Source organism: Myotis davidii, unplaced genomic scaffold, assembly GCF_000327345.1.
Source record: "Myotis davidii unplaced genomic scaffold, ASM32734v1 scaffold799, whole genome shotgun sequence".
NCBI lineage: Eukaryota > Metazoa > Chordata > Mammalia > Chiroptera > Vespertilionidae > Myotis > Myotis davidii.
In genome coordinates, this window is record NW_006290670.1 from 285,177 (window position 1) to 304,917 (window position 19,741).

Consider the following 19,741-nt stretch of genomic DNA (forward strand, 5'->3'; position numbering starts at 1 on the left):
CTGCGTGGGGAAGACGTCGCTGGTGCTGCGCTACTGCGAGAACAAGTTCAACGACAAGCACATCACCACTTTGCAGGCATCATTCTTAACAAAGAAGTTAAACATTGGTGGAAAAAGAGTAAACCTTGCTATATGGGATACAGCAGGTCAAGAGAGATTCCATGCATTGGGTCCAGTTTACTACAGAGATTCAAATGGAGCTTTTTTAGTTTATGATATAACAGATGAAGATTCTTTTCAGAAGGTAAAAAACTGGGTCAAAGAATTGCGGAAAATGTTGGGAAATGAAATCTGTTTATGTATAGTTGGTAATTAAATTTTAAACTTGCAGGAAAAGCTGCATAGTGAGTAGACTTGGAAAAGGAGAGACATGTGTCCATTCAAGAAGCAGAATCGTATGCAGAATCTGTGGGAGCAAAACATTATCATACATCAGCCAAACAGAACAAAGGAATTGAGGAACTCTTTCTTGACCTCTGTAAAAGGATGATAGAAACAGCACAAGTGGGTGAGAGGGCAAAAGGCAATGGCTCCAGTCAACCAGGAGCTGCCCGGCGAGGTGTACAGACTATTGATGATGAACCTCAAGTCCAGAGCAGTGGTGGAGGGTGCTGTTCTGGATAACTGTTCACACCTCAGAAATTAAAACAAACTGTGGATCATTGCCCTCAACATGAAGACTGCCATATTCCAAGTCACATTATTTTACCAATGGAATTATAGAATTAACAGTATTTTAAATTACGTTTATAACACTGCAGAGACCTTAAGTGCTAAACTTAGTGGAGTTTGTGACCAGAGAATTGGCATTTTCTACAAATGTTAACAAAGCAATTACCAATGGCCTTTTTACATATTTTTTTCTTTAATAAGGAATAATATGCATGTAGAAAAGACCTACTTAAAGGCTTCATTTATATTCTTTTAAATCAAATCTTTATTTAATAACTTATATATGTTGTTGGTAGTTTGAACTGTATCACTTCCAAACAGTAAACTGTTTTTGTTTTTTAATTAGCAAATACCCGAAGTACTATTTTTGCAGGGTTTGCACAGGCCCCTATAACTGTCTACTACTTTGATATAATCTATATACATCCTGTATGCTGAGCTGGTAAAATACATTGTAAATTACATATTAAATATTTTATCTGCTTTTACAAGTGCAAAAAAAAAAGAAAATATAATTGATCAAATATGTAAGTGATATTACATGTTCAGGAGTTTGCAGTCCATACCCTCCGGCTTCCTGGCCGCCACACTGGGCCAGGGCCAGCCACCCTGCTCGACTGCCCTCTCCATTGTTGATCAAACCTCTGCCTCCTCTAACCTGCTGGGCTTCCTTCCAGCATATTCTTCATTTCAAATATGACACCGTTCGCTTTGACTGGTTCTTTTACAAAGCTTCTGTGTCTTTTTTAGTAAATGTCTCTTTGTTTAACTTCTCACTGAGACTGTTCCCCCAGTTCCCTGAGCATCCTTATAACATTGCTTTAAGCTCTGCATCTGGTGTTTTGTTGCTTCAATTTAATTCTTTTTCTGGGAATTCTCTTGCCCTTTCATTCGAGGAATATTTCTTTGTCTCCCCATTTTGTTACCTTTCTGTGTTCATGTGTGTGTGTTAGGTACATGTGCTGACTCCCAAGCTTGTGACGAGGGCTTCTGATGTAGGTGCCTTGCGGGTCTCGGTGGTGCAATCTTCTAAACCCTTGAGCTAGGTGCTCCAGAAGTAATTCCTGTGTGGGTCATGTGCCAAATGCTGTTGGTCGCTTGGTGGGTAGTTAACCTTCAGGTGACCTGATTATTTGGACAGAACTCACTCACCATGTGTGAGCTGCTGTTCGAGAGCTGCCCCCTGAGACAGAGTAGTTCCAGCAGGGTCTCGTGGCTTCCGGGCCCCCCTTTTGCCTGTGCCATTTGTTTGGCTAGTTGGGTTGAGCTCTGGTGTGGTTGGAAGCCCACCACTGGTTGTGTTGGCCAGGACTCCAGTGCAGGTCAATGTCAGATGTTGTGTGTAACCAGCCTTGGGCTACCCATCTGGAGCCACCACACTATTCGCTCTTAGTGGCTGTGTCTACTGGGCTTGGGGTGTGTGTGGGAGGCCAGACTGTGTTCCAGGATTGGCTTCCTAAAGCTCTGAGCTGGAGCAGATGAAAAGCCTAAGGCTCCTAAGGTCGACAACCTCCTATCAGCCCCTCCCCCTGAGGTTGCCTGGATTTCCCAGAGTCTAATGCAGAAAGATTACAGAGCAGGCCACACTGGCCAGGGCCACTGACCCTTACACATGGTTCAAGCTCAGTAGGGCGGGGCAGCTGGGCTGGGAAGATAGGACTCCTGGGTGCCTGACTTGGGGCAGCACGATCAGGCACTCAATGGGGAGAAGGTGGCCGCCTTTGCAGAGCCATACCACTCAGTCTCTGCCAGAGCCTGCAGCGCCAGCTCCCCCAGGAGGAGCGCACCACAGGCTCATGTTGGATGCAGCCAGCTGTCCCCACTGCAGAAGCCAGCTGAGCAGGACGAGGTCACTGAGGTCACCGGGACTTAGGCAAAGAGATGAAGAAAGCGCTCCACTGGGTGGCACCACTGGGCCAGGGAAAGGGGCGAGCTGCACACCTCCCTCAGCCCTGTAGCCATGCCTGCTGGAGCCCCTCCATGCAGCCTCGGGGGGAGATGATCTCTAATGAATGCCCCACCTCTGAGCAGGGCCAAGTTCCTCCCCTGAGCTGAGCCGAGCTAGGCAGGGCGAGTGGGAATTAGTACTTCCACTGGGGGTGGTGCAGGTCAGCAGAGGGGTTTCCATGGGGAGTGGCGCCTGTCGAACCCATTTTTTGGGGGGGTTGTCCCTATTCAAGGTCACAGTTCAATGACCGAGTCTGCCGATAGTTTCTCCAGGAAAAGAGCACAGCTCAGGACCCTGTTGATAGACAAACGGCCCTTTCTACCAGAGTGGAGCTTGGCATGGTGGTGCCACCTTATGTGGAGGACCTGTTGGTGCAGGCCCAGGAGGTGCTGTCAAGTAGGATCGCTGGCTTTGGGATGTGGCACCTGAAGGCGGAGTGGGAGCTGACCCAGGACAGGACCTCAGCAGCCGGCCCTCTGGATCCCTCTGGAGTCACACCTCCCAGGTTTTCATGGCGCCCCATGCCGTCCCCTTCTCTCTACCAGAGCTCCAGGCGGCCCCGGGGTTGATGCTTTAGGGGGCTCCTCCTCTCTCCAGGGCACAGAGTCCCACTGACTCACTGCCACACTGCAGGCTCCTCCTCCCGGCCCTGGGGCTCTGGTTTGGGAGTTCTGGGGTTGACACCCCACACTCCTAAGGAGGGACCCTTGCAGCCGAGATATCCCTCCAGCTTCTCAGCCCCTCCCAGTCCCTGGGCCACGTCTCCTTAAATCCTTGGATACAATCTCCCCTTCAGCGTCCTTCACTTGCTCACCCAGGCGATCGTTTTATTTAGCTGTGACCGCAGTTTAGTGTGGGGAGGTGTGTGGCTTCCACCTACGCAGCAGCCACCTCAGGTCCTCTCTGGGCTTTGTTCTCCCTGCAACCGATTTCTACTCAGAACATACCGTCGGCTGAACAATAACCATTAAACCTGGAGACACGAAGCACAACTTCCATGAATGGGAGCCTCTGATCATGTTTCTAACTTTAGTTTTACTAGGTAGGTAGTATTTTCATCAATTTACAGACAGAGAAACCAAGGCCATGAAGTCGGCCAAGTGGCAGAGCCACGATTCAAAACTGTTTCACTCCAAAGCTCTCAGCTTCCACAATTCCTCCGAGATGAATTAGGCTCCACCTGAAGCTAAAGATCACCCTGCCAGGCTTGTACCTTCTTGACGGAAGCTATCAATACTTGTGAAGATTTTCCTGTGCTAGAGCTAGTTTATGTAATAACCCGTTTCACTCCCCTCTCGAAGCAGAACTCATATCACCGAGTCCCATGTGGTCTGAATCCCGGGTACTGGATGGTTCGCTTCCAGAGGAAGGAAATGAAAGATGGCTTGTTTCTGCTGCAGTGACCATGTCAGTTCCCCGTCGCTCTCCCTGGGACTCCCCCCAGGCACACAGCAAATGTCAGCTAATGAACAAATGAGAAAAATTGTTGCCTAAAAAGACAGTGTCTGAGATGAAGGATTTGCACCTAGTTCAGTGTTTGACAAAGGGGTTAAATATTTATTGAAGGGTGCGGCATGTCCGCTCCTTCATTCAGCAAAGTATTTCTTGAACCACACCCAGGTCTCGGGCATTCCAGGACATATGGTTCACTACAGCCACGATTCACATAGTCTCTACTTTGAAGGAATTTAGGGTCTAGGATAAACAGCAGCACAACGATAGAAAGCAGTGAACACTGACACAGACAGCCTAGCAAGTGTTTTGAATTTGAAGTTAGGAAAACAAGCAAAAGAGGTTCTTCACCCTTCAGTTGGTCTCTCTGGACATCGTTTTTCATGCACTCATTGGCAATCGGTCTCAGGGTCTCAAACCTTTCCTCCATGAGTTAATCACAAATGTATTTGTTCTGATTTGTCTCCCTAGTTTCCGTCTTCCTCCCAGACACCATCTCTATGTAAACAACCAGCCTGCACTGTAAATCAGGTCGCAAGAACTGAACTTGGAGTTCTGTCCGACTTCCTGAAGATGGAGGAAAAGATACATGTGAAGGGCGACGAGAAGGCAGCGGCCACAGCATCCGACAAGGGAGAGAGAGACAGACACCGATGAGGAGTCAGCAGAGGCTTCTGGGTTTTGTATCACCTCCATCCATTTTCCAAGTTTTAACATAAACATGAAAAATATAATCTTGATTTTCCCTTCCTGTGGGAATTTAGATCCTCACTTTAGAGAATATTCTCTGAAATCCTTTCCTGGAGAATAGAATGTGATGGTAGTGTACAAAAGTGTTTAGGGCTGCTCAGCACACTATTTCTTAGTAAGACCAGACTTTAAGAAAAAGGGTGGGTCCTGGCCGCGTGGCTTAGTTGGTTGGATTATCATCCTGTACATCAAAAAAGGTTGTGGGTTCGATTCCTGGTCAGGGCACATACGTAGGTTGTAGGTTTGATCCCCATTCAGGGCGCATGGGGGAGGCAACTGATTGACCTTTGCTCTCTCTCTAGAAATCAATAAAAGCATATCATTCGGTGAGGATTGAAAAAAAGAAAAGGGGTGGGAGGGCAGACACTAGTTTGATGACCTTTGAGGAAGCTTCCCTCTCTCCATAAATTATGCCCTTTCTTTCCTATTAGCTACACAGTAATGAAATCTAGAGGAAGCTTTAACGTTCACAATTAGAGTTACGGAATTAAGGATGTGAAGACAACGTGTTCAAGAATAACTCCAGATGGCCTGAGTGCACTTATCTCTTCAACACCTTTACTTGAACCCCCATAAAAAAGGGGAATCACATGAGTTTGGCAAACTGGCTAATTGTCCAAGAAACTGATTACCCAAGTCTCTGAGTCTCAGTTAGATGGGCCACGTGATGGAGTTCTGTCCAAAGGAACATATGCGAGGGATATGCCCGACATCCAGGCCTGACCCAGACATGTCCATGGGTGCCTCTCCCCCTTCCCTTCTGGGCTCCTTGAACAGAGACTGCAGACTGAGAGCCAGGCGGCTCCCAAGGCGGAAGGAACCTCCGAGTCACTGTGGAAGGCTGCTCACTGAACCTTACAAGAGAAATAACCTTGGAAAGTTATGCAGCCAGTCCCAGTTTCCAAGCATTTATAACAGTGTCTGATCAAGAGTAAAAGCTCCATAAATTTTAGCTCCCATTATCATTAGGAAACAAAATTTACTTCTAACTTTCCTTCTTTTTCTTGGGCAAAGCAGAGTACTAGGGGGTGGGGATGGTTAGTGAAGAACACTGAGATACATTTACCAGTGAAAATTGAGTAGTACACTGTTGTACTTAATCTAAACATTGTCGCAGCGATTCAAAGAGGAAAAACAATTCATTTGGATCCCAAGTATTTACTGTGATGACAAGTCTCATAAAATAGAGTGCTTACCCCCTCAAATCTAATACAAACGTGAAACGTACAGAGAACTAGGTTCTCTTCTCCCCTTGACAATGAGCATTTGAGGACACTCTAAAACAGTTCTGACAATCCACATCATTTCTGTGGTTTCAAATTAACATCAAAGTGTACAAAGAGTACTCTGTGCTGTTACAATATTTGTGATACAGTATAATGGTCATAATCATCTTTTATTGATTTTAGATTTTAAAAGAATGTCTTTGCAAACCATGTTTCTCCAATATTTTTTTTACAATAAACATTTATGAAAATATTAGTTAAATCTTTTGCAGAGGAAGTGGGAAAAAGTTAGGGGAGAATATTTCAAAACTAACCTTCAGTGTTAGGCCTACATATTTGTCAATGATTACAGAAAATTATAGATTTGTGACAGTGAAACGTCAAAAGTGCAGTGCATCCAGCCAAAAGGAATGCCAGTTCAGCTAGAGACTTGATTTTGCAAAATTAACACAGCATAACCAATGCCATTCATATTTCAAAACGGAACCAATTTTGTCTTTGTGATTTCTGACATAGTTTCTGGGCTGTGTTAGAAATTAAAAAATTCTGGCTGAAGATCTTGTTATTTTCCTGTAAATCACATGAAAAACTTCGTATTTTATTACTAATTGTTATTATCTTTAAATGCTGAATAGCCTCCATGGTAATATTTTCATAAAAGGGATACTTTACATTTCATTTTTTTCAGAATACACTGAACAACAAAAAAGTGCATCAACTTAATTTAAAAATCAGTAGTGTCAAATGTATTATTTGGGCATCTAATTTCCTTACTAATTACCGTAGTTTATCGGCTACTGTTGTTAACCTGTGCCTAATTTATAAATTAAACTTCATCATAGCTATGTATGTATAGAAAAAATATAGCATATATACATATATGTGATTTGGAAATATCTACAGTTTTACACACCCACGGGGGGTCTTGGAATGTATCCCCATGAATAAGGGGGAAATACTGCATATTCAGGTTCATATATTTTTAAACTATTAAAAAGTAGTTCTGAATAAAACCCATCAAAATCTTAATCTCTGATCTGGATTAAACCATGATAGGATCAATTATTTTTTTAAATTCAAATTTATTTATTCATCAGTAAAACGTATTATTTAACAATGTTCCTAGAGAATAAGCTTCCTTATTATGTGTAAGAAGTGGTAACCTAGTTACACTGCTTTCATGGGCCATTTACAAAGCTGTGATATGCGGTATCTGGATATCTTTCCACGCTGATGTCTGAGCAAATCATACCGAAACCAGAGATAACCATTCCCGAAACAAGGAACCATATCTATATTAGTATTTCACTGTCATGATGCTGCCTTGGTATTTTAAGCACAACGGATTTTTCTGAATGATTATGATAGATTAAGGCATTGTATCTCTTTTAAAAATGGTTATTGAGACGATACAGATGATAGCTCTGCTGCCTAGAAAGACACTCGCTGTCCCTGGGACCCCCATCCTGAGTTCCGGCATGAGGCTAAGTTGACGATGCTCACAGCGTCTTGCCTTGATTCACCACAGGGGTCATTTCTCAGCAGCACCACATGCTGATTTCAAATGATACTGTTTACCTGCTAGACTCTTGGCTGGATATGGAGTATTTTTCTTATTAAAAATACTTAATAATCTACTCAGTCTTTGTAAACTCTCCAAGGAGTGACTTTCCATCTTGGCAAGCACTCCCTGCATGGCTGCTGCACTTTTCTTCCATCATCTTCTTCACGTAATTGAGTGGTCCCTTCCCTTCGAAGGAGGAAGGGTTTTTGAAGGAGCCTCCAATTCTATCCCATAATGTGAAGTACTGTCCATAGTTATAGTCGAAGAACATGTGGTGATCTGTATGATGAGCTGAGCCATTAATAAATGGCCTTAAGATTTGGGGGACACGAAAATCACCATCATGAATGGAAATTGTCCAGATGTTGACCAAGATGTACAAACCCAAATAAACCACCTTGTGCAGTGGAAAGATAAAAGGATATATGTGGTAAGGCAGACTCTGAAGGAAGCCATCCACAGGGTGAAAAGCATGACTTGCAAACGGAGTAGGAATCTTCCAGATGTGATGAGGTTTATGGATGTGCTGCAGAAGAAAAGAACACCATCAGCATTACACACTTCGCCAGTCAGCACTCAGCTGAGCTTGGCATACTCATGCTGTGGAGAAGACTTAACCTAAACACCCCTTCGAAATTAGCAGAATCACCTTATAAAATGCCTTCCTTCTTTACTTGCCAAACAGTGAAACTTTAGGACCAACACTCCAGACTCATAAAAAATACAAGCAAAATACACCTAGTATTTTCATCACTATGGTTACTTAGGTATTTACCATAATTAGAGGAAATTCTTGGAAATAGAGAACTAATTTATAATTGCAAACTGCTTAAATGTATACTATTTTTCCTTTTTTTTGGTCACCTCAGCTTGCCTTACATCCCACTATAGGGCACTCCACACTGCATCCCCCACCAGAACCAGGGACCCTCATCATGGCTTCTTTCTGGATGCTCAGCCATCTTCCAACCGTCAATCTTTAGTGTCTAAGTATCATCTGAGAAGTTTGATAAAGTGACACCTGAGTTCTAGCTCCAAGATTGCGATGGATTAAGTGTAGAGTGGGAGCCAGATATCAGTTTTTAATAAGGACCCAGGTAGTCTGGGGACCCGCTTTGAAAATACTGCTAGATTGCAACACTTGCTGTAGGATTTTAGTTAGAACGAGGTATGTGGCATATCACAATTCAGTCAATAAAATTCCATGTTCCTCAATCTGTATCAGTGGCCAATCAATATCTGTATCAGTGGAATCTATAGTTTTGTTCAAATGGGCAACAAAATTCAGTGAGAACATCAGTTGGGAACCTGGTAACTCCATCCTCCCTACTAACCCGGATCCCAGCTAGCCTAGCCTGAAGGGCGCCAGTCTGGACTAAAGGTATCCAGTGGGATTGACCCAGGATCAAGAAACTCAAATTTTTCTTGAAGTTTTACACAAGGATCCTGAGTGGTGGGATTCATTGACTAAAACAACAAATCAGGTCAGGCATAGGATTTAAAAAAAATATATATATATATTTCTTTATTGATTTCAGAGAGGGAGGGAGAGAGGGAGAAACATCAACGATGAGAGAGAATCATTGACCGGCTGCCTCCTGCACACCTCCCCACTGGGGATCAAGCCCAGTGAGCTAAACTGGTTAGGGCAGGATTTTTCGGTTTTTTTTTGTGTGTGTGTGTTGTTTTTTTTTTTGTAAGCCACATCAGATTACTGAACTCAGGCATATTTCTATGTGGAGGAAGGGAGCGGGAGAGATAGATAGAAACATCAATAATGAGAGAGACTGATTGATCAGTTGCCTCCTGCTCACCTCCCACTGGGGATCAAGCCCGCAATCCCAGCATGTGCCCATGACTGGAACTGAACCCGGGACCCTTCAGTCCGCAGGTTGACGCTCTATCCACTGAGCTGAACCAGTTAGGGCGATTTCTGCTTTTTAAAATTAAATTTATTGGAGTGACATTGGTTAATAGGGTCATATAGGTTTCAAGCGTACAATCCTATCTTACATGCTCTGTATATAGCATGGTGTGCCCACCACCCAGTGTCACATCATCTGTCGTCATGTATTTGCCCCCAATTACTACCCGCCCTCCCCCTTCCCTCTGGTAACCACCATCCTGTTGTCTGTGTCTATGAGTTTCAGTTTTATATATATTCATATATACTATTGTTTTTTTTCCCTAAAAAATGATGTACCTTATACACAAGCCTATGATGAAGGCCTCTGTGGATCCAGTAGATGAGCATGTCAGTGAAGAAGAGGAAGGACAGTACACTAACAATGAGGTGAAACCAGCCTAGGAGAGAGAACAGTGCACAGTGGAATCCACAGTCAGCTCCTAGGATTAGCATTTATTGTTTACATGTCTAAATGCAAAGTATGAACCTAGACTCAAATATTACAAACTATCGGTTTTGCCAGTTAAACACATTATAAATTCATCTCCTTTGGCTCTCTGGAATCTGCTCATTTCCTCTTTTTCTTCCTATAAAAACTTGGAAATGCTCCACCTAAAATCTTTTTAAATTATACTATTAAGGTATTTATGAGACAAAAAAAAAAAGATATTCCTGAAGCATTGGTATTATTTAAATCTCTGAGAATAATTCTATTTAATAATCTTCCTTCATAAACATGTCTTTATACATTATCTCCCTGGTTAGAATTTTATTTTTCACTAAATACCTCAAACTGAGCATTTACTCCATAACCCAGACCTTTCTGATTTTTCCAATGTCATCTATTCCTGTCTTAACCTGGCTGGGTTACTCAACGTCCTCCCAACATCTTGGAAGTCTTTGCCGCTACCGTTACTCATCCGTTTCCATGCATCCAGAATGCCCTTCCGCCATTGATTTTCACTCACAATCCCATCACTTTTCAAAGCCTAGTCAAGTCGTCACCTTGGTGTGTGATTTCTGTTCCCTCCCTTAACTAACTGATCTTTACTTAGAAAGCAGGGACTGGGGTGACCCACCACCACTTATTGGTTGAGAAACCTGGGCAAGTTACTAAAATTCTCTGCAAACATAATTTACTCACCTATAAAGCAGAATAATAGAACCTACCTCATACAACTTATGTGGGATAAAATGAATTAAGACGTGAAAAGCTTAAATCTGTAGCTGGTACTTATTAACACTCAATAAATGTTAACTATTATTCTTACTGTTTAATACTAGATACTAGAAATGTATCTTGATGGAATAATTTCAGAATTTCACAAAAAGTGAGCTTAGTTACTGTAGGACTGTTTATAATAGACAAAAGAAACACTCTGAAGGCCTAAAAATTAGAGCTTATTTAAATAAACTATGGCTACTTACAGAATGAGAAACTAACAAACATTAGATAATGCTAATATTTATAGGCATAACAATATGGACACAGATATTGTTAACAGGAAAAAAAATGGACTCCAAACCAGTATGCATAGTGAGGATTCATTTTTATAATGTAGATAATGAAGTATACAGGCATAGAGGACATGTCAGATGATTTACAGTTTCTAGTAGAAAGATAATTGATTTTTTAAAATCTGTATTTTCTGATTTTCCATAATTGTCATGTATTACTTGAGTTATCTTTTTTAGAAGTTTGATTTCAATACAGGGAAGCAAATGCAAAGGCTTATATATCTGATCACACCAATCTTTCTCCAGGCACAATTTCATCTAAAACAAAGATTTAAAATTGACAGATAAACTTAAATAAATGCACATTATATGGCAAGGCATAATGCATAAAATAAAAGAATATTAACAAATATTAAAAACAACTGAGCAATTTCTAATTATTTTATATTTTTACTGATTTCAGAGAGGAAGGGAGAGGGAGAGAGAGAGAGAAACATCAATGATGAGAAAGAATCATTGATTGGCTGCCTCCTGCACATCCTCTGCTGGGGATCGAGCCCACAATCCGGGAATGTGCCCTTGAACGGAATTGAACCCGGGACCCTTCAGTCCATAGGCTAATGCTCTATCCACTGAACAAAACCGGCCAGGGCTTTCTAATTATTTTAAAAGAGGGAAGAAGCAGGTTAGGCTCTTTAGAAACACCAGCTTGGGCTGACCTTGCTATTCACTTACCACTCGGAAAGCCTCCTATGTCATCATACAACTTGCTGTAACCCCTGAGCTCCAGCAGGAACAGCGCGACAGTGGGAATGCTTATCCACGGCAGTGCCTGGACAGTGAACATGATCTCTCGATAGACTTGGTTCTGAAAATGAAATTTCCGATACTTAAAAATCCCTGCTCATTAAGCAACACCAGCACAACGTTGTTTGGGGTTGGATTTTTAGAATCTCTTGTATTTTTTTTTTTTAAATATATTTTATTGATTTTTTACAGAGAGGAAGGGAGAGACACAGAGAGTTAGAAACATCGATGAGAGAGAAACATCAATCAGCTGCCTCTTGCACATCTCCCACTGGGGATGTGTCTGCAACACAGGTACATGCCCTTGACCGGAATCGAACCCGGGACCCTTCAGTCCTCAGGCCGACGCTCTATCCACTGAGCCAAACCGGTTTCGGCTCTTGTATTTTTTTTTAAATAAAATATGTTTTTACTGATTTTTTGAGAGAGAAAGGGAGAGGACAGAGAGATAGAAACATCAATGAGAGAAACATCATCGATTGGCTGCCTCCTGTATAATCCCTACTGGGGATTGAGCCCAACTGGGGCATGTGCCCTGATGGGGAATCGAATCATGATCTCTTGGTTCCTGGGTAGATGCTCAACCACTGAGCAACACCAGCCGGCCTAGAATCTCTCTTATATGAACAAGCTAATTCCCAAAATGTTTCTATTAAAATGTTAATACGTGGGAATGGGTCAGAAAAAATTCCTTTTGTTCTGAGCAAAAACAATAAATATTTAAGATTCTCAAGCTTATTCTCCTTCCAACAAATTTATATTCTAAATTTCGATTTTACTGAATAATTATTTCTTTCATAGTTAACGTCCATCCATAATCCTCTTTTTCCTCAGTTCTTGGAGACTTGTACTTGACAAATACAAATAACTGAAACAGAGAAATGATTATAAACTAAAATTACTGTGTTTGGATCCTCTAGCTAAAGAAAAATATACATAGCAAAATTTATTTCAGTTATGAGTCAAATATAAAAATAACTACACAAATGTGTGCATTTATTTATCACTATTAGCAGAGAAATTCTTTTTTAAAAAAAATATTTTTATTGACTTCCGAGAGGAAGGGAGAGGGAGAGATAGAAACATCAATGATGAGAGAAAATCATTGACTGGCTGCCTCCTGCCCACCCCTGACTAGGGATCAATCCTACAACCCTGCATGTTCCCTTGACTAGAATTGAACCCGGGACCCTTCAGTTCATAGGCTGATGCACTATCCACTGAGCAAAATCAGCCAGGACTAAAGAAATTCTTTGTAACTAAAGTTACGAAGTACCAGGATTTTAGTTTTTTAAAAAAAGGATGGATTCATTATTTGTTTAAATTAAGGAAGGAGATGTGGGATTAGCCCTACCAAAAACATATAACCCATCTGGGGCCGGTTTCAAAACTTTACTTAATGCTTATAACCAATTTAATCTGAATAGCTCACAAGTTCATCACATTGTGTTTTCTTTTTACTGTAACAGTAGTTAAAATAGGTAAGAAAATCACTTACCTTTAGAAATTGAGGATGTTTCATTAAAGAATGATCAAAGATAAAATAATAGCTGAGTGTTGCAAAGACAAAATAAAGGATATAAGCCCCAAGGTTTGTCACAATCAGGAGGCTGAGAGTCTGTCGGAAGAAGTTGTCCTCTGGCCACGTGGCTGGGTATATGTACGGTGTGAAAACATAACGATCGGCAGCACTGAGAACGAGGTCCATCTCAGCACCTGAAGGAGAAACAGGTGCAACCGTTACATGCTGTCATTTCTCACAGCAACGTTTTCAGAAAAATGACCCGAAGTGCCTGCTTTCATAAGCATGTGTAGAAGTCTGCTCCTACCAGAACCCCCTGAATGCCCATCTTCAGAGCTAGAGGGATCTGAAGTACCATCTCTAGTCCAATCTCTTCCTGTTGTAGAAGGGGGCACCAAAGCTCAGTTAGAGAAACCGAGACCCAGTAAGTTTTTTCTCTAAGGTTTAGCATTTCCATGGATAAATGTGGGTCCAATTCCTTTTTAGTGTTCTTTCCTATTATGCCCAAGGGCAACACAGCAAGTAGTAAAGATGTGGAAAGCAAGGCACTAGGTACCCAGGCAAATGGTTTCCTCTTTAAGCTACAAGTTTTAGCAGCCTCTCTCCTAAAAAAAAAAACACCTCCCATTTCAGAGATTTTTGCTTCAGTGCTGAAACTTAATTTCCTAAAAGGTATCTATGTTGCCACCACAAGCATAGAAGTCAGGCACTATCTGTTCTTATGACACAAGGAAAGACCACTCTCATCGACGGAACAAAGGTAGATATATTCTTAATGTTAAGCATTAGAATACATTTATTCCTTCCCCCACGAAGCAATGCTCTAGACCAGTGGTCGGCAAACTGAGGCTAGCGAGCCACATGTGGCTCTTTGGCCCTTTGAGTGTGGCTCTTCCACAAAATACCAACTTCTGTGCATGGGCCACGAAGTTTCAATCGCACTGTACATTGGCGCCCGCACGTGGTATTTTGTGGAAGAGCCACACTCAAGGGGCCAAAGAGCCGCAGTTTGCCGACCACTGCTCTAGGTTACGGGCTAGGAAACTGGGGCCTCCGAGTCAAACCCAGAACCTGTTCCTATAAACAACAAGCACCCACCCCTCCCAGGCCTTCACCACACTATTGCCTGTGTCTATCACATGGTCTTTATCTGCTACATACTGGACCATATAAATAAATATCAACTTATGAAATAAAATTAAAAAGTTAAAATAACTCTTTACAATGTTTATATAATTACTTATTTACAGTCTATTTCCCCTACTAGATTCCCCATTGATTCCACACAAGAATTTAGACTTTTTAAAAATCATGCATACATGTAGTTTAAAATAATCACTGTAAAGTGAGATACAGAGAAGTGTTGCTTTCAGACGTATAGCACAATTATCACCTCACTTCCAGCCCTGTGGGTAACCATCTTTATTCGTTCCTATGAATCCTTACAATATTTTTAAATGTAACAGCCAACTACAAATTTTTATTTCCCCCCTTCTTTACAAAAAGAGACATATTACATACACTGTCACACATTCTTTTCTCTTACCATGTATTTTGGAGATCTTTCCATCATAAGAATACCCTCTTTTTTGCTTTTAATAAAGTAGCTTTATTAAGATACAATTCATAGGGAATGATTCAAAAGTTTTTAGCATATTCTCACAGTTGTGCAATCATCATTATCCAATTTCAGAACACGCTCATCACCTCCAAAAGAAACTCATTCTCCATACTGTTGAGCTGCTTAGATGTGTACATTGTTTGCCATCCAATTTAATGAGTTTTGGGCCATAATTTCTTAAAACAACCATTTTACTAGTTTTTCTCTCTTCTCTTTTGGGACTCCCATTATGTGTATGGTGGTATCTTGATGGTATCCTCCAAGTCTCGAGACTGTTAATTCTTCTTCATTCTTACTTTCTGTTCCTCAGATTGGATAAATCAATGCTCTATCTTCAAATTCTTTGTTCTCTTCACTCAAATATGATGTTAAGTTCATTTGAAACTTGTTATATTTTCAACTCTTGAATTTTCATTTGGTTCTTTTCTTTAAAAAATAAATTCTATCACTTTATTGATAATCTCTATTTGCTGGGATATTGTTTTCTTACTTTCTTTGAGTTATTTAGATGGTGTTCTTTAAACATATCTGTTAGTAGCCAATTTTAAAGTCTTTTCCCAGGAAATCTGGGCTTTCTTAGAGATTGTTTCAATTGACTGCTTCCTTATGCATGCACAGGTCATAATTACCTGCTCCTCTGTGTGTCCCATAAGGAACCTTTTATATCACATAATGGGCAGCTCTGGAATTCAGATTCCCCATGGGCCTTCCTCAGGGTTTCATGTTGCTGTTATTTTAGTGACTTCTCCAGACTGCTTGTATAACACCTATATTCCTTGTTGTGTGCAGCTACTGAAGTCTTTATTCACTAATGGGTGGACAGACTTTCTTAAATGCCTTAAACCACCAGCCTTTGTGGGGTGCTGTGTGTAGGGCCATGCTTTCAATGTTTCCGTGGGCAGTTTACAACTCTGACTTAGCCTTCACTTCCTGCTTGCACAGACCTGCAAGGTCAGCCAGAAGTGAGAGATTAGGGCCTTCTTCCATCTTCTTGGGTACACAACTCTTCCCGTGGATATCATTCTGGATTCCCAACAAAATGTTAGAGCTTTGCAAAGACTCCTATGGACATTCCTCAGTGTTTCCTTTTAAGAGTTTTGGTCTGGCTCTTGTTAGTGCCAACTGTCTCCTAAAACTATGAGGTTAAGCAATCACCACCGATTTTCTTGACAAAAACCTTGGGGATAAAGAAGAACCTTGAAAATAAAGTTTTTCAGAGAACTGCCAGAGAGGTCAAACAGTGAAAATTCTCTGGGTTGGGGCTTTTTGGGGAACTGCAAACCTGTCCTGTCCCTTCCAGGGTTGCTAGGCTGCAGTGCTTCACAACTCCTACAGATGTAAGGCTAATTTTCAAGGCTCCCACAAAGCTGGGGGAAGGGGACAGAAATAAGGAAAGCTAAAATGCCACAAAGCTTCCTGCTCTTTCTGTGTCTCAGTCATTTTTCTAGAATAAACCTTCCTAGGATTATTGTAAATCTTTAATTCCTAGAGTTCTACAAAAATTGATCTTGGCAACTTTTGTCAATGTTTTGTTGCTTTTATAAAAAAGCAGACTTTCCGAGGAGGTTCTTACTCTGCTATTCTGGAAGTCACCATCTCCTTTTTTATAGTACAAGGCTACCATTTTTTTCCCATGAAACATTTGGTTTCAGATGTATTTTGCAATTCAGAATTTCTAGATTTCTCCAACGTGAAAACATCTTCCTGCTAGTAAACACAAATGTTTGTTTAGAAAAATGAATATTCACATTAAATGGATGTACACTGCAAACAGTATAATAATTTATATAGTAACTATATGTAGTAATAAACAAATATAGAATTGTATAGACTAAAACAGTTATTACTTCTATTTTTAAAGGAAAGTATTCGGTAAACTTTCAAATACAAAGTTAAATAACTGCATGCATGTGTGTCTATATATGTAATACATTTTCATGAAATCTGGTAGCTGGAGGATCTTGTAGAGAAGGGCCCATGAGGTTAGAATTAGACATTGATGATGGGCCAGGATCAGGATTCTCAAGTGAAAAAGCAAGGCTACTCAAGACGGCCTCCTGAAAAGATTTCTACCAATGTCATCTGTCATATTAAATGTTTCTGCTCCACCAATGCTGTTTGTCACCATAATACCTTCAGTAATTTTTCCATTTGTATTTGTAAGGTAAGCCATCAACGCAGTCATGACTTTCTTCATGTTTGTGTTTAACAATCTTTCAGTAGTTTCCCCACCATCCAAGAATGCATAATGGAAGCATCACGGTCGATGTCCAACATTTCTTCAATGTCAGATTCTGCTGACTTATTTATGGTTTTGGCTGTCAAAATATCTGGTCTACTTAATGAAGTCAGGTATTATCTTCTCATTGGTGATACAAAATGTTGCAAAAATCTTTATTTGCAGGTTCATTTTCAAACTTTATTGTCACTACAGTGTTTAGCATTTAATAATGCGGATTTATCAATATCATTTCAAGCATTAGCAATTTGGAAAACAAGATCTTTATGATTGACTTTTTTATCTTATAGAATTTTTTCCTTTTTATTAAATTTATTGGGGTGGCACTAGTTAACAAACTTATACAGGTTTCTGGTGCACAATTCCACAGCACATCATCTGTATACTGTGTGTTCACCACCCGCAGTAAAATTTTCATCCATCACCATTTATCCCCTCTATACCGTCCTCCCCTCCTCTCCCCCTACAATCACCACTGTGTCCATGCCCATGGGTTCTTTTATTCTCTTTTGCTCAATCCCTCCATGCACCGTCCCCCCACCCCAAGCCCACTTCCCTCAATAGCTATCAGCCTACTCTCTATCTATGAGTCTGTTTGTTCATTAGGTTATATGGTATTTGTCTTTCTCTAATTGGTTTATTTCACTGAGCAGAATGCTCTCCTGCTGGGGTCCAACCCCAGCAGGTCCAGGGGTCCCCAAAGGTGTGGACGGAGTTGGCGAAGAAGGAATGACACAGAGACAGTGTTCAGTTGATCAGCAGCCTAGCCAGGATCTCTAGCCAAGTTCTGGTCAGGATCTCCAGCAAAGTTCTGGTTAGGTTCTCCAGCCAGGTTCAGTTGCCAGGTTCTGTGGCCAGGTTCTTCAGCCAGGTTCTGTCTAGGTTCTCCAACCAAGTTCTGTAGCCAGGTTCTGTCCAGGATCCTTTGCCATGTTCTCTCCAGCGAAGTTCTTCTGTCTCTAGGCTCTGTGCAGGTTCCGTCCTCCAAGTTCTGTCTTCTAAGTTCTGTCTCCTGTTGTCTTGTTACGTTCCTTCCCTGCAGCGACTGTGTCAAGCAGCAAGGATGGACCGGCTCCCAGCACTTTCCAGGTCCATTCATCCTGTCACAAAGGGTAAAATTTCCTTCTTTTTTTTTATAGCCAAGTAGTATTCCATTGTGTAAATGTACCACATATTTTTTAATCCAATTATCTACCCATGGGCATTTGGGCTACCTCCAAATCTTGGCTATGGTAAATAATGCTGCAATTAACACAGGAGTGCATATATTCTTTCAAATTAGTGTTTCAGGATTCTTTGGATAAATTCCTAAAAGTGGAAAAGCTTTCTATTTTTAATTGAGTTTACTGGGGTCATAATGGTCTGTAAAACCATGCAGATTTCAAGTTACAACTCAATAAAACATCATCTGTACACTGCACTGTGTGCCCATTGTCCCAAGCAAGTCTCTTTCCATCCCCATTTTCCCTACCTTTGCCCACTTCTACCTAGTCCCCAAGGCCCTTTCCCTCTGGTTATCGCCACACTGTTATCTGCATCTATGTGTTATGTATACATGTGTGGGGTTTCTTTTTCTGGTGCTAATTTGTAGATCTCTGTTAACTACTGCAGGTACTACAAACACTTATTTTTCCCAGAGTGTAACACACCATGGTATAAAGGCTGTATCTCAGTCACAGTGGGTGGAAAGCAAATGGAAAAAACATTATTTTAACAAAAAGTTGAGGAGAGTGCGCTAAAGAGCTGTCTAGGATGTGTTACTGAATCAGGCTGAAGATTTTGGCATAAAGATGCCCAGAAATTTTGTGAGACTGATTCAAACACTTTAGGTCAGTGATGGCGAACCTATGACACGTGTGTCAGAGGTGACACGCAAACTCATTTTTTTGGTTGATTTTACTTTGTTAAATGGCATTTAAATATATAAAATAAATATCAAAAATATAAGTCTTTGTTTTACTATGGTTGCAAATATCAAAAAATTTCTATATGTGACACGGCACCAGAGTTAAGTTAGGGTTTTCAAAATGCTGACACGCCGAGCTCAAAAGGTTTGCCATCACTGCTTTAGGTGGTGGTTTTTTCTATCACTGCCAACTTTATCTGTGTGTGTCTGAAGCACTGGTGTTGCTCCTGCAGTCTGAAGTAGCTTTTGGAATGTAAAACAAATACAGAACTATTTCATCACCACTGAAAATTTATTCAGCATTCAGGTCTTCATCAGATATTATCTCAGCAAATTCATCAAGGTAATGTTTAGCTACTTCAGGATCAGAGTATTTATCAGACTTTCAGATATTTTTCACCACACTTCTTCCTAAATTTCTGAATCTTTCCTTCTTAATACTACTGTTAGTGTAAGTAGCTAGATATTATTAAAGAAAGGGAGCAAAGTAAATGAGATATTATTAAGCCTAATAAACCAGGGAGCTGAACTGGACAATAAGCTGGCTTGCTTCCCTAGAAAGTTACAGTTTCACACACCCCATTGGGAACTACAGGTCTGTGCCCCACATATCACTGGGGAGAATCTACACTAATAAAAGGGAAACATGCAAATTGACCATCCCTTCACT

At 41.1% G+C, this 19,741-nt stretch overlaps 2 protein-coding genes across 2 annotated transcripts; one reads left to right on the forward strand and one right to left on the reverse strand.

The window, feature by feature from the left end:
• Position 1: 1 nt before the first annotated feature.
• LOC102756123 (ras-related protein Rab-21-like) lies at positions 2-959 on the forward strand (the record flags this gene model as incomplete). Its single annotated transcript, XM_015563867.1, is given in 2 exon segments — positions 2-317; positions 350-959. Coding segments are annotated over 2 exon segments (591 nt in total), but the record flags the coding sequence as incomplete, so codon positions are not given.
• A 4,920-nt stretch (positions 960-5,879) lies between these two features.
• SC5D (sterol-C5-desaturase) lies at positions 5,880-13,526 on the reverse strand. The gene is made up of 4 exons (XM_006763682.2): positions 13,282-13,526; positions 11,712-11,844; positions 9,816-9,916; positions 5,880-8,138 (listed from the first exon to the last, which is right to left on the reverse strand). Exons 1-4 carry the CDS (start codon positions 13,489-13,491, stop codon positions 7,683-7,685), a joined length of 900 nt encoding a protein of 299 aa, XP_006763745.1. The 5' UTR covers positions 13,492-13,526; the 3' UTR covers positions 5,880-7,682.
• Between the last annotated feature and the right edge of the window lie 6,215 nt (positions 13,527-19,741).

Excerpts from the sequence above, each read along its gene's own strand:
- SC5D (XM_006763682.2), bottom strand. The coding sequence starts at position 13,491 with ATGGACCTCGTTCTCAGTGCTGCCGATCGTTATGTTTTCACACCGTAC. Across the intron at positions 11,845-13,281 it reads AACATCCTCAATTTCTAAAG|AACCAAGTCTATCGAGAGAT; the intron begins GTAAGTGATTTT and ends TTTCATTTTCAG. Across the intron at positions 8,139-9,815 it reads ATCATAGGCTTGTGTATAAG|CACATCCATAAACCTCATCA; the intron begins GTACATCATTTT and ends TTTCTTCTGCAG.